The following is a 12,970-nucleotide window of genomic DNA, read 5'->3' as shown; positions in this document are numbered from 1 at the left end:
TGAGAGTACTCCCAGCTGCTGACACATCAACTTCACTGCTGCTGAAAGCATAACTTCTTTCCAAAGCACATGAGAATGAATAAAGCTCAGTGATGTGAAAAAAAAATGTTAAGGGAAGGATCTAAGGAAGTACTGTCAGTTTGAAGGGACCAACTACTGGAATGCAACACTGAGTTGGGCAGGATTCCTTCTTTTCTGTCATATGAGTCAGCCACGACCACATGTGCTTTGGTGTCCCATAAAGCTAATTACCCCTTCAAGGGCTCCTCCATATCCCATCCTGGTGTTATTTAATGAAAGGATACCATTTTCTCTCCTGTCAGCCCTTTCTAATTTACATGTTAAATTATACTATCATTACTTATATTTATGTTTTATTGATTTACTTGTTTCTGGTTATGTTCACAGGACTTCATTTTTGTTACCCTAATTACTCCTCCCTTTCCCTTCCTTCTTCTAAAAGATAAATTATCATCCATCTGATCTTGCTACTCGGAAGTAAGAAGCATGTGTACTTGACTTGAAAGCTTTTCTATTTGGAATTTTCATGTAGTGTTCTTCAAAGTAATAACATTTTTCAAAAAGTATAAAATATCAAAACAACATATGAAACACATTTAAAATGACTTGGTTTTTTTTCTTCATTAAGGAAATCTGTGCACATTTCAAAAACAATTGACCATGAATCTAAGGCAAGGATTACTGCGTCTCAAAATGTTCATCAAATTGCATGCTTTCTACTGAAAGGGAATATATAAAGCACTTCCAGAACAGCTAACACTCAGGTGGACTTGGAAAGATCTCTAACAAGTGAGATGCTTTGTTTTTCAGCTTAAAAAGGGAAAAATTGGACAAGACCTGTGCCTAAACTGGTTCTTGTTGTTTTTGGCAAGAGTCCACCACATGGTTCTCTGTGTGACTTGACCTCAACTGGCTCCCCAGGGTTGTGTCTCATCTTTTGTCATAAGCTGCAACCACTCAGCTATAACCCTGCAAGAGTATGGACAATCCTGAGAAAACAAGTGCACAGCAAAGCACAGAGAAGCAAGAGGAAACAAGGCAAATTAAGTTGCCACAATTCTTTTATTTATTCTCAAGCTATTTAAAGCCATTTTTCACAGTGCCTTTTACGTTAATAAGTTCCACCAAAGTTCCTTAATGGCCTGAATTGATTAGGAAAGTGGAATTTCTCCCAAGGTTAAAAAGCAAACCTGCAGAAGAGGAAGCATGTTTTCTGTTTCAAAGGAAGGCAATCAAACTGCAGACCTGCCTTCAAGGCATAAATCTTCCTTTGTCCCATTCAGATTTTGGCACCTTGGAAAATCCTGCTGCTAGTAACAGCACCAGAGAGCAGAAGCTGTCAGGCAGCAAACACACTGGCTCAGTATCTAGAACAGCTGCACTGCAAGGAGGGTTTTGCCAATCAGGTGCTGCAGGTGTTTGAGCCTCTGTGCTTATTTAGGATGCTGTAACACACAGCAGCTGACTTCTACCATAACTGCTTTTCTGACTTCTACCTTTCCCACAACTTTTGACTACAGAGGAAGAATATCTCGCCCAGTGGATTTCACAGAAACTCTAATACTATGTCATTCCACATTTTGAACACATCCTGACAAATATTCCTTACCTCACAGCTACTGAGGTCTAAAGACACCTCCTTCAGATTGTGATTGCAAGCCAGGCCTAATAAAAGCGCTCTGAAAAAGATCAATTTTAGAACCATTAAAAAAAAATTTAAAAAGGCAGCTTTACACCATCATCATCTAAGTGATCACAGGTTAATACACCTATAATGCAAAAAACCTTTTTAAAAAAATGACACCAGCTGAGGAGTTATTTCTTAAATAACAATGGCACCACAAACCTGTCACACTTAGAACACTCCAGCAGCTTCAAAAACTGCAGGGATGCAAGGCTAATAGAGAAACTATGAAGCTAATGCACCATCCACATTTAATAGCATTCATCAGAGATGAATTTTCTTCAACATTTGCTTTCAAAGAACATCAAATAATTACAAAAGGAGTGTTCTGTTGTATGATCACACTAACTCACTCATTTTCAAAAATTTCAGGAAAAAATGGGGGGGTATAATATATGCAAGATGCCATGCAGCCAGCTATTTCAGCCAGGCACAGTGCCTGTAACACTCAAAGGCTGGATCATGTTCAAGTATCACACAATTCTCCACTTCTGCAACACAACAAGTATTTACAGATTCCAAAATTTACATTCCTAGACAATAGTATCCTTTGTCTTTAGGCAGGATGACAGACATATGTAGCAATGTCTGATTATGATTTTCATAAATCCACCTTTCAAATCTTTCTCAAGTTTGTTTCCACATATAAAAGTTAGTGCTAATATCACATTTGTATTAATACTGTAAAATCTGAAAGCACAACAGTATGGGTCATGGAGAAGAAGCAAACAAAACCTGTGCATATCTTCTAGCATCTTAAGAATAGATGTGGCTTTGAATTAACAATTCAACACAGAAAAAAAAGGACTTCTTTCCCAAACTTAATTTCAACCAAATGTAAGCCAACAGAACCCAAGTGACTGATGAATGGAGATAAAACCCAATCCATTCTGCTGAGCCGTGTGCCTACACACTTGCTATGCAATTAGTGTGTCAAAGCTGTACTTGAAATGTGTGTGCCCTGAGCAGGTTTTTCATTAAAACCTACTCATATCTGCCCTGCAGGTATAATCATATCTTCACTATTAAAAAAGGCAAATATCTTGTGCTTATCTACTTTTTAAGCTATTAATATGCAGACTTTGAAAATAGTGGAAGTTCTGCAACACTTCTTTCAAATTTTTATATGATCTTGTTTATCTTTTGTACACAAACATGTTTTCTTTCGTTCAAACTCAGTCTGGATGATGATAAATTTTCAAAGGGCTTCCTAAACATTTTGAGGAAATAAAAAAAAATATAGTGCAACCATAAAAAAAGATAAAGATTACAAAAAGAGACACAGTGCCACTTCAAGTGTGCTCTCTTCCCAGGAAGGAATAAAAAGGGTTGTATTTTTTCCTAACATCTTTCCTATGAACTCATACTAAGAGAATTTCATGATTTCTGAATTCTTTGTCATGAAAAATCACCAGCATTCAAAGGGATTCAAAGGGACTGAAGCCAGACAGATTATAATTATACTTGGCAGCTATGTTTAAATCACACACATGGCAATGCATGGAGAGGTCTTGTCAATTGTGTTAGATGCAGAACACAAGAATTGGCCTTGTAATTAGCATTTACATGAGAAGTGTATCAGAAACTTGTCCTGTTATAGCACTGGCACATCAAAATACAATTTTTGGCAATGTCTGTAAATGAACAAAAATGCCAACATACACTTCAACAAGGAAAAGAGTACAAAAAAAAAAAGGTGTTAAAAAAAAAGGTGAAAAAAAGGAAGAAGCAACAATGGAACATTAATTATATTAACTGTGACAAGAACTAAAATAACCCTTTCCCCATCCACTATGTGGCACTCTCACAGTGCAGCTTTATTAGCAAACCTCTTCCCAGAAAGGCTTGACTTACACTGTACAAGTATGTTCATCTCCTTTGCAGACTGCACTGATGAACCAATACCTTTCAACTCACTGAGTGAGCACATGCAATTCAAACATACTACAACTGTTGATCTAAAGGAAGCTGAGAGGAAATCACAGGAGTTTGGAACTCAGGGTGTTAGGTATCTGTGTTTTGTCCATTGTTTTTTCTCTAAGTAGGCTTGATCTTGAATCACACATCCTACTTAGTGACCTCTGGTTCATGGACACAAACCAGAACTTTTCCTTTGTCACAGGACAGCTCCAAGACCCACTCTGTCATACACTTTTTGACATGTGCTGATGAAAAGATGACAGAAAAGTACTATTATGAGACACTGTGTGGTTTTTTTCTCCTTCTAGGAGTCATCTCTCATGTGCTATGTTATAGTCTTGGCAATGACAAATAAGTCTGCCTGAAAAAAGTGTTTCTTCTTGTCTTTAACAAATTCTATGATCTTGATTGTTCTGTAGAAGTTTTGTAATTTCTTACAGCTAAATTCAAAAGGCTGAGCACATCCTCAATCCTTTAACACCAGATTAACTTCCACAGGACACCTTTGAAGTGGATTAGTCAAACCATAAAGGAATTGAGAGCAAAAGCAAGTTGTATTGCAGATCATAGTTCTTTGCAGCGTTCTGAAATATACTCAGCTCAGACCAAACTAAAAATTTAGGTCCGAGAAAAAGCACATAACGAAAATTACCAAAAAATACTAACAGCTTCTGTTCTACCTCCTAGGTAGAGGTGACCACCAGCACTAGAAAAAAAGCAGCCCAGGTCAAAATGCCAGACAGTTGAGAGTGGCATGGACACTCTTAGGACCACCTCTGCTCAGCCAGACTTGGGAAAGATGCCCCTTTCTGAATCTTTCTATGCTGGCGAAAGAGGTTTCTGCTCTCAGCTCATCCTATGCTCCCCAACACTGCCTCTTTACTTTCACCAACACCAGTCAGGCAGTAACTCCCTTTAACACAATTCGCTCAAATTGAGCCAGATTATCTTAAACATTATCAGCAGTAGTATTTTGCTAAGACAGATTTTGGCTGGAAAGTACTAGGAAGACCTAATTTGCTGTACAGCTGGCAGATCAAGGGGTGTCAAGTTATTGGGATAAATTATTACAATAAAATCTACCATGAGCACAGAAAATTGTAGAGCATTCACATGCCAACATTTCCTCATACCATAGAAGATACTCAACATGTCAAGGAGAAGAGCTAAATAAGAACCTCAGTGTTTGTCAATTCTCACTTTTCCTAATCACTATCACAGTATTCTCTTTTTCCTATGGCATCAATACTGTCTTCTGTAGTAGTCATATACATCATCGATTTTTCTTGCTTCATAAAACACAGTTCCCTGCTGCCCTCCACTACAGAATCAATAGTTCTAAATTAATCAGAAGCGACCAATCTAATTCTCAAAAATCACCTTCTGTTGGAAAACACGTCTGTACCACACCTTCCTAATCCTAGCAAAGTCTGAGCAAGCATGACAACAACCATGAGCATCACACAGAACAAAGTGAAAGATCAGAGCTAAAATAGCTCCTGTGGCTGAACATGGATTTCAGTCCAGTGCATTGACTTAAGCATCAGGCTCTTTTCAGTTGTGCAAAGCAATAGGAGAAGAGCCAATGGGCAAAAACTGGTGCACAAGAAGTTCCACCTGAATATGAGGAAGAACTTCTTCATTGTGTGAGTGACTGAGCACTGGAACAGATTGCCCAGAGAGATTGTGGAGTCTCCATCACTGGAGATATTAAAGAACCATCTGGATGCAATCCTGTGCAATGTGCTCTAGGGGACACTGCTTTATCAGGGAGGTGGGACAAGATGAACCAGTGTGGTCTCTTCCAGCCTTACCTAGCCTGTGACTCTGATGCTGTATTGTACTCTTCAATACGGAATTGCGTTGAGAAAAAAAAATACCCCAGAACAACATACACTGCTCTTTCCTCTGTGACTCTTGTCACTTTTCTCTCCCTTAGCGTCCCCCAGATTGAATCAAAAACTTTCCATCTGGTACCCATTAACTACTCTTTATATCCCACATCTCTGATTTTGCCATCAACTCCCATTCATTAGATAGCCCTCATTTTCCCTTTCCTGTTCTCCCTCATGAGGCAGGCTCCCAACCACACAAGTATGCATACATACACATATACACCTATATCCATGTCCAGACTGGGATCCTGAAACAGTTAGTAAACATGTCTGGGTGTCTACTACAGAAAAGGTTATGTATGTTTTAATGCACATTAGCTAGGAAGACAACATTCTGGAAAAAGTCCGCCCTTTAATTTAGCCCAACAAACACAATGATTCTGATGGAATCAGAGAATGACCTATCTAGATTAGACCTATCTATCTATACCTACCTTATTTTGAAACACACTTTTAAGTCTGAAAATTTAAACACAGTTCAAAACCACACACATCACAGGAATGGTGACACAGTGCTTCACAATTTCTCTCAGTCTGCAGAACCTCTTAGCCACAGGATGGGTGATGTAGAACAAGATGTATTCCATTTAGCATTCCAAGAAATTTCTTCCATTGCTCTTCTCCCAAAAGGAGAGCATAGCTCCGTGCAATGGGTTTCTCCTCCCAAATATTGCAACAGGTTCAGTTTAATACTGGACGTTGCAATAAATGCAGTCTCAAAGGAATGGTGCTCACACAAGTGTATAATCCTGTTTCACTGTGGAGCAGTTTTGTTCATAAGCCACGAAGAAAGAAATACATCACCAAAAAATGCTGACAGAAGCTAAACAACTGTGACATTCCCACAGAACAAAATATGATTTAATAGCCTCAGCTGTGAGATGGAAACATTTTTTGAATGTGTCACCATCACAAAACTCAGTGTTTTAATATCAATAATGTACAATGAGGAGAAAAAGAAAGCCAAACCCCTTCCCCTTCATTTTTCATATGAGGCATTCACATAACAACAATGCAAACTAGGTTCTAGGGCACAGGAGAAAACAAAATTAAATTCTTACTTTAGAGGCTCAGGAGGGAGTTTAGTTCCTGAAAGATTAATCTGCATCAAAGCAAGTGAGCTGCTGAAAAACTGTTTGAAGGAGGGAGGGACTTCTTTTCCTTTTCTGCAAGTAAACAAATTCATTAAGAAGTGGCATCCAGACACTCCTCATTCCAATAAATAGTGAATGCAAGCCATCAGAAGTGTAATGATCTTTTACATGTTTAATTTACTCTACCTTCAGCAATTCTGTAATCAGTGGCTCTCAATTAGCTTAGAATTATAATGTCATCAAAATGTTGATTCAACAAACAATCCTCAGCACTGTGCTGCTGCACAGAAGACATTACTATTTACCTTCTGTTTGGTGAGCTACAAAGAATGATCATTTAGGTCTGGTCAATCGTGAACATACTTACATTTCACAAGAAGACCCAACATGACATGACAAAACCCCTGAAATTCCTTTTTCACCACTAGAAAGAACTACTCAATGCTTGAGTACCTTAGCATAAATTAGGTATCATCTCTGATATGGACCCAAGGCACCAACTCAAAGAACGTGGAAGCTAATATTTCCTACAATTGTTAGTGTTCTAAAAAGTAAATGTTCACTCTCACTGACTTTCAAAGGGACTTCCTCACAGGGGAGGACAAAAAAGGTAAAAAATGCATTTGTAACCATTATCAAATCATGAAAACCACAAACTTTAAGAATCATATTTAAAGAGCAGTCAAGTCAGTCAGACTTCAAAGCCTGATGCTATGCCTCTTAGAGACAAGATACATATATAAGACCTTCTGCTATATCAGTATCACAAAAACACATATTAGGCAAAGTAGCTTATTTTGTAGTCCTTTAGCAAAGAGCAGAAAGGGAAAGACAGTATTTTGCTTAGAATAAACAATACCCATTTCATAGAGCACTAAGTGTTCTAAGACTTCATAGAAAGATCTTAAGTTAATTCTTATAAAGAAGGGTGCTATATGACAGCAAGAAATTATAAAACAAAATATTGCAGGAGTTGAGAGCAATGATATTTAAACTGTACCTGTGAGAAAAAAGAGTCCTAGAGAGGCTAAGGACAGCTAGATGCTGAAGACATCCACGAAGGAGGGCTCCACACACCTGGTTCAAAATAAAGAAGATAAATTTTCCTTTACATTACCGAAGAAAAGGACCTAGGGATATAAAATGGGGAATGTCTCCTTGGTATTTGACATTCTACAAAAAAGCTCTTTACCATATCTAGTGCGCACTCCGTGTTGGATAAATCCAGGTGAACAAGGGCATTTGGCTGGGCCAAAAAATTGTACAGGCTCTATAATTAATGGGGAAAAAAATGACCCATGTTAATTTTTATATTATGACAACAATTACTGGATCACTACTTCTCATACATTTTAGGCTTTTGCTACAAAACTGCACTACAAGAGTTGTGTCTGAAGATTCTTTTCTCACAAGCAGTACAGCCTGTTTTACTTTTGAAGGCTATCATTTCTTAAAATAAGAGGAGAAAAATGGTGCTCAGACTACATTTACCCAAGATTTCTCTTAATGCATAAGTCTTGAGTTATTGCAATTAACTTTCACAGCAAATAATTAATTTAGTTAGAAATACCTTGCAATGTCACTCAGACTGCTGTTACATTTCAGAAAGGCTAATTGGTTTGCAATTTAAAGCCAGGCCCTTTAAGCATGAGGGAAGCAACTAATTTGCACCTGAAGCCTGTGGTTATTTCTTAATATCAGCTGTGTATTAAAGGTTTAAAGAAGAAAGGTTTTACAGAATAGGTAACAAGATTTTAACACTGATGGCTTCAGTTCTGTATATTTCATGTAAATGTTAGCATATGTAAAACTTCTTACTATGTACTGTTTCATTTTGGGCTCTTTTTAGTCTAAGAGAACAACACAAAAAGATAAAAGTATGACCTAATTCACAGAACCATGGAAAGCTCAGCTCCACATGAAATCCAACCAAACACTGCACACTTAACATTTCTAAAATAGATCCATCTTTCCAAAAATTAGGTCATTTAGCTCCTATACCTACAATGCAAGAATGGGCCCCACTTCAAAAATCCTTGTGCTTTGCTAGGGTTTATTTTAATTGCTAAATAATAGGATTTCCTTACTTCAGTTGGAAAACTGTTCCACAGATTAAGAGACTTCAGTATCAATAATCTTTATCTTTGAACCATCTCTCTGTCTCTCTGACAGGCTAAGAAAAGCCCCACTTTTTTCATTTACATCTAGTATAATATTGTAGGTAAACCTTAGATTTAAGTACTAGCTGACAAAGTTGTACATTTTATTTTACTTTTTGCTTTTACATTATTTGCTATGTTATTCTCTCAAAGAGTAATTCACTGTGCGTCTTTACTTACATTTAACTGTTTGTTTGCTACCTTTAAAACCCTGTTCTCCCACTGAAACCTTCACCACCTGTCTGAAAAGACTAGTTCTTTGAGTACGCTGATGAATCTGAAACAAGTAAGGTATGTGAAAAAGTCACAAAGTCATGTCTGATTGCACTTCAAATTATGAGATTGGGTGACTGTAGTTGAACATTCTAGATGTTCAATACTCAGAATTCAGAGCATGACAGTTATATGCACACACCTTCTGATGCATGACAGAAATACAGATGTAACGGTCAAAAAGTGCATACATACAAATTGAGAAGTAACTGGATTTTGTTATGGAGAAAACAGAACTGCACCTCTGTGACAACTGAAAAACTGAACAAAGGAGTCAGAAAAATAATCACATTCTTCAAAGAATCATGAGCTTCAGTGGCATGTGTCAAGCAGGTGCACGGATTTATTTATATAAACAAAAACATTGAAAACCAGAACTTAAATCTTTCCAAGTCAAAATACATAATTTGTTTCTAGCCTTTCATTGAAAAATTTGTAGTGCACTTATCACTAAAAATGAGAGGCTTTTTTAACTGTGTTTAGGTGACTTTCAAACAGAACTCAGAGAGCATAGTAACTCCACTGAAAAAAAGCGGTACCCTTTCAGTTTTCTCATCAATAGAAGCCAAAGACTGAAAGCATGAACTAAAATTATGTGCACTTTTTTAGTTGTGTGGGGCAATCCTCTGACTACATACCAAAGAGTAGAGATAAAAATGTTATTTTTCTATTCCTACTAAAACCGTACAGAAACAAAGGCAAAAGTGGCTCTAAGCAAAAAGAGTTTCCTTTTCTCTTAACAATTAATTAAAACATCCATTTATTAACTCCCAAACGAGAAGCAAGTGCTTACTGAGAGATCATCACCACGGAGCGCGTTCCCTGAGAGGTCAAGATAGACGAGCGTGGTCGCGATCAGCGAGTTGGCACTCAGTGACTGGGAAAGGCTATTCACCCCTGCCAAAAAAAGGTCAGTACTCAACTTAGTTGACTCCACGTAAAACTGGCCCAGACCTGCAAAGTGCACAATTCCAGTGAACACAAACATACACAAATGTTAAATGACTTTCTGTTACCATCACTGTACTACAACAGAGGAAGACAGATCACCAGGCAGATATGAGACCCTTACTTGGCACAGCATGCCTAGTTTCAACAGATCACACTCTCCCAACTGCCCTGATGGAGACACAGCGTGTTTTAAGTCCCTGATCCAGGAAAGATTCAATCTCATTTTGAGACAGAAATTAAAAACACAGTTTAGTCCATAATGTTGAGCCAGTGTCTCCCTGCAAATGATAATATTTAGATAAAAGTATCTGTGGAAGCAGATGAAAGTATCCATGGAAGATGAAGTACATTAAGAATTTTAATTGCCAGAACTTCAAAAGCAACTGATGAGACCTAGAAATTAAAAATATTTCAATTAATGTATTTGTTCGCAATTCCATAAAAATAATTAAAATATCAAGAGATGCATAAAGACTCTCAGTTCCTGATCAGAACAGACGTGTTTTTCACATTAAAATTAAAAAGCTCACATTGGGAACAAACCAGTCAGAGCCTTCTTCCACTGAAATTTTTCAGCTTTTCCAAATACAAATTAGGACATGGCTATTTCTGACTCCTTCAAATCTAACTTTCATCTGATGTTCATCTGAGGGCTTTGCAGCTTATCCTCAAGTTCTCGATTTATTATAGATGGCTCCTGCTGTCTTTCAAGCACTACATGCATGGTTTTTTTTACATGCTAAGCATCATTGTGTCCTTTAGTTGGTGCAGTAGTTTTTTTTCCTCAAGTGCCCAGCCAAAGCTATAAAGCAGGCAGATGACCTACTATACAATATTCAGCCATTTCTCCAAGACACTGGTCAGTGAAAATGGACAAGCATTCAATGGATGAAACATTTCTAGACTTCAATTAAAAACTACTATGAAAATGGTTTCCCAGTGTGGATGCGGAGGAAGCAGCTAGCAAGCTACTGGAGACTAAAATATCTGTGTCAGTGCTTTAGTTTTCCAAGCTTTCAAATATTATGAAAGTCTCCCATGCTAGTAGTATGGTTCCTAGCCTCAGGAGGCTTTTGATACTGAAAAGAATGGAAGCACAGCAACATCTTCATCAAGTCTCAAATCTTTTCCTCTTGGTGTCACTTTTATTTTACGTTAACATCGTGTTGTAGAATCTACACCCTATTGCTAAAGGTAAATCGCAAATTAATATTTTCTGAAACTTCAAAAGAATTAAGAGGCCTATTTAACCACTAGAGCTTATAGCTCTGGAATCACTTTAGTGAGTCTTCTCAACACTTAGACGCAACAAGAAGTAGAAACAAATGCAATTTTGTCCAGTTTGCTGATGGTACTTAGCTGTCAGCTGGGGTTACAGCCAGGACTAAACTATCAGCAATACAGCATGTATTATCAAGAACATGGGAATTCAGGAGCAGTGTCTGAGTTTGGGGGAGAAGAAGACCTACCAAACAATTCATAATACTGCTGCTTGTTTCATGCTTAAAAAGGGCCAACCACTCAAAATCAGCCACATCAGTGAAGGCAAACAATGCAAATGAGAGATTTTTTTTAATTAACCCCTGGCTTGGGCTCAGAAAAGCAAGCCCTATCTTTGAATCAGTATACTAGAATTTTCCATTTAACCAGAATCTTCAAATCAATAAATTTATGTTTGAACTTCACCCTACATCATGCCTATACTCTTAACAGTAATCTCACTTTCATTTGCAGACAATCTTTTATGCTCTTTTACCACTCTCAGGAGGCTCAGAGTGTTAATAGCTCTCAGGAACTTTGTGATATAATATTTGAAGAAAGATCAGCTGGGAAGTTACCACCTGAACTTCACTTGTCAATCTTGGAAGCTTATCTCAAATACAATGCACTTTTAAAATAAGGTCAGAACTAGTGGGGGATTGTATAGAATTTCTGAAAAGCTAAAAAAAAAAAAAAAGGCTGTGGGAAAAAAAATCCATGCTCTTTGGAGTCTACTGAATCTAAGGTTTCCCTTAGACTTTCCCCACAGAAAGTATTACAAGTTCAAAAATAGCCTCCCAAGTTAAAACCAAATCAGTACTGTCTTCTTAAATTAAAGAAACTCTGACTAAGCTTTGCAGACAACCTGAGTTGCTTCAGGTCCCAAGGGTTGTAAGAACTCCCATTTTAAGACATCACATATACTTTTTTTGAGGAACACTAAGGAGCTGCCATGGGACAACATTCAAGGTGACATGTTACTCCCTGGAGGTCATTCATGTCACATCAGTATTAGACATACTGGAAAATATTTTCAGCTTTTGCTTAAAGATCACCTTTTAAAAACGTGTTAAAACCCTTCTGAATTCTTTCCATAACCTCAGAATTCACCTTTAGTGACAAGAGTTGTGTGGATGAACCTCATCAAGCTGGCATTTATTCTTTACAAAAATGGAGGTGTAGCTAGAGTGCTCTCTTGACTCAAACATCACAAGCAGTTGCTGAAACAATTCAGATCACACGAAGAAAAGCACAGGATGAATGAACACATCAGAATTGCATGAATTTCTGTCAAATTCACAAGTATCTCATTTCAAGAGTACACGTATGGTTAGTCAAGATTCTTAACTGCTTGTCACCAAAATTGAGTTAAAAACGGAAAACAACAATCCCAGAGTTTAAGGAACTCTTTTAGTGAAAATCATGATTTACTAAATTCAGCTTACGGTTTACTATTTACTTAAACATAACAAGAGCTATAGGCACTCAGATTAAAACAAGAAATGCCCTTTACCCCACCCACATACTCCCAGGTCAATCCTTGAAGGCAAGAACACAGAAACTACATTTTACAGAGCAATAATTAAGAAGATAAAAGGGCATGGCTGCTATCTGCTATCAACTAAGGTCCTTCACAGACCATAACTCACTCATCTTTTCCAGGTCATGAACATCTACAAAAAAGCAGCAATAATGTCAGTGTGTCTTTGCTAT

At 37.5% G+C, this 12,970-nt stretch overlaps 1 protein-coding gene across 5 annotated transcripts in view; it reads right to left on the bottom strand.

Annotated features, from left to right (window-relative positions):
- CARMIL1 (capping protein regulator and myosin 1 linker 1) overlaps positions 1–12,970 on the bottom strand; it is a 189,689-nt gene that overhangs the window by 71,600 nt on the left and 105,119 nt on the right. For all 5 annotated transcript variants that reach the window (XM_071554950.1, XM_071554951.1, XM_071554952.1 and 2 more), the window contains 5 exons: positions 9,840–9,943; positions 7,807–7,884; positions 7,615–7,691; positions 6,582–6,686; positions 1,631–1,700 (listed from right to left, as the gene is read on the bottom strand). In XM_071554950.1, the coding sequence (XP_071411051.1) occupies positions 1,631–1,700; positions 6,582–6,686; positions 7,615–7,691; positions 7,807–7,884; positions 9,840–9,943 (434 nt within the window). The remainder of the gene's footprint in view (positions 1–1,630; positions 1,701–6,581; positions 6,687–7,614; positions 7,692–7,806; positions 7,885–9,839; positions 9,944–12,970) is intronic.

This window comes from Pithys albifrons, chromosome 4 (genome assembly GCF_047495875.1).
Source record: "Pithys albifrons albifrons isolate INPA30051 chromosome 4, PitAlb_v1, whole genome shotgun sequence".
NCBI classification, from domain to species: domain Eukaryota; kingdom Metazoa; phylum Chordata; class Aves; order Passeriformes; family Thamnophilidae; genus Pithys; species Pithys albifrons.
The sequence above is the reverse complement of the archived record's forward strand: the minus strand, read 5'-3'. Positions and strand labels throughout refer to the sequence as shown.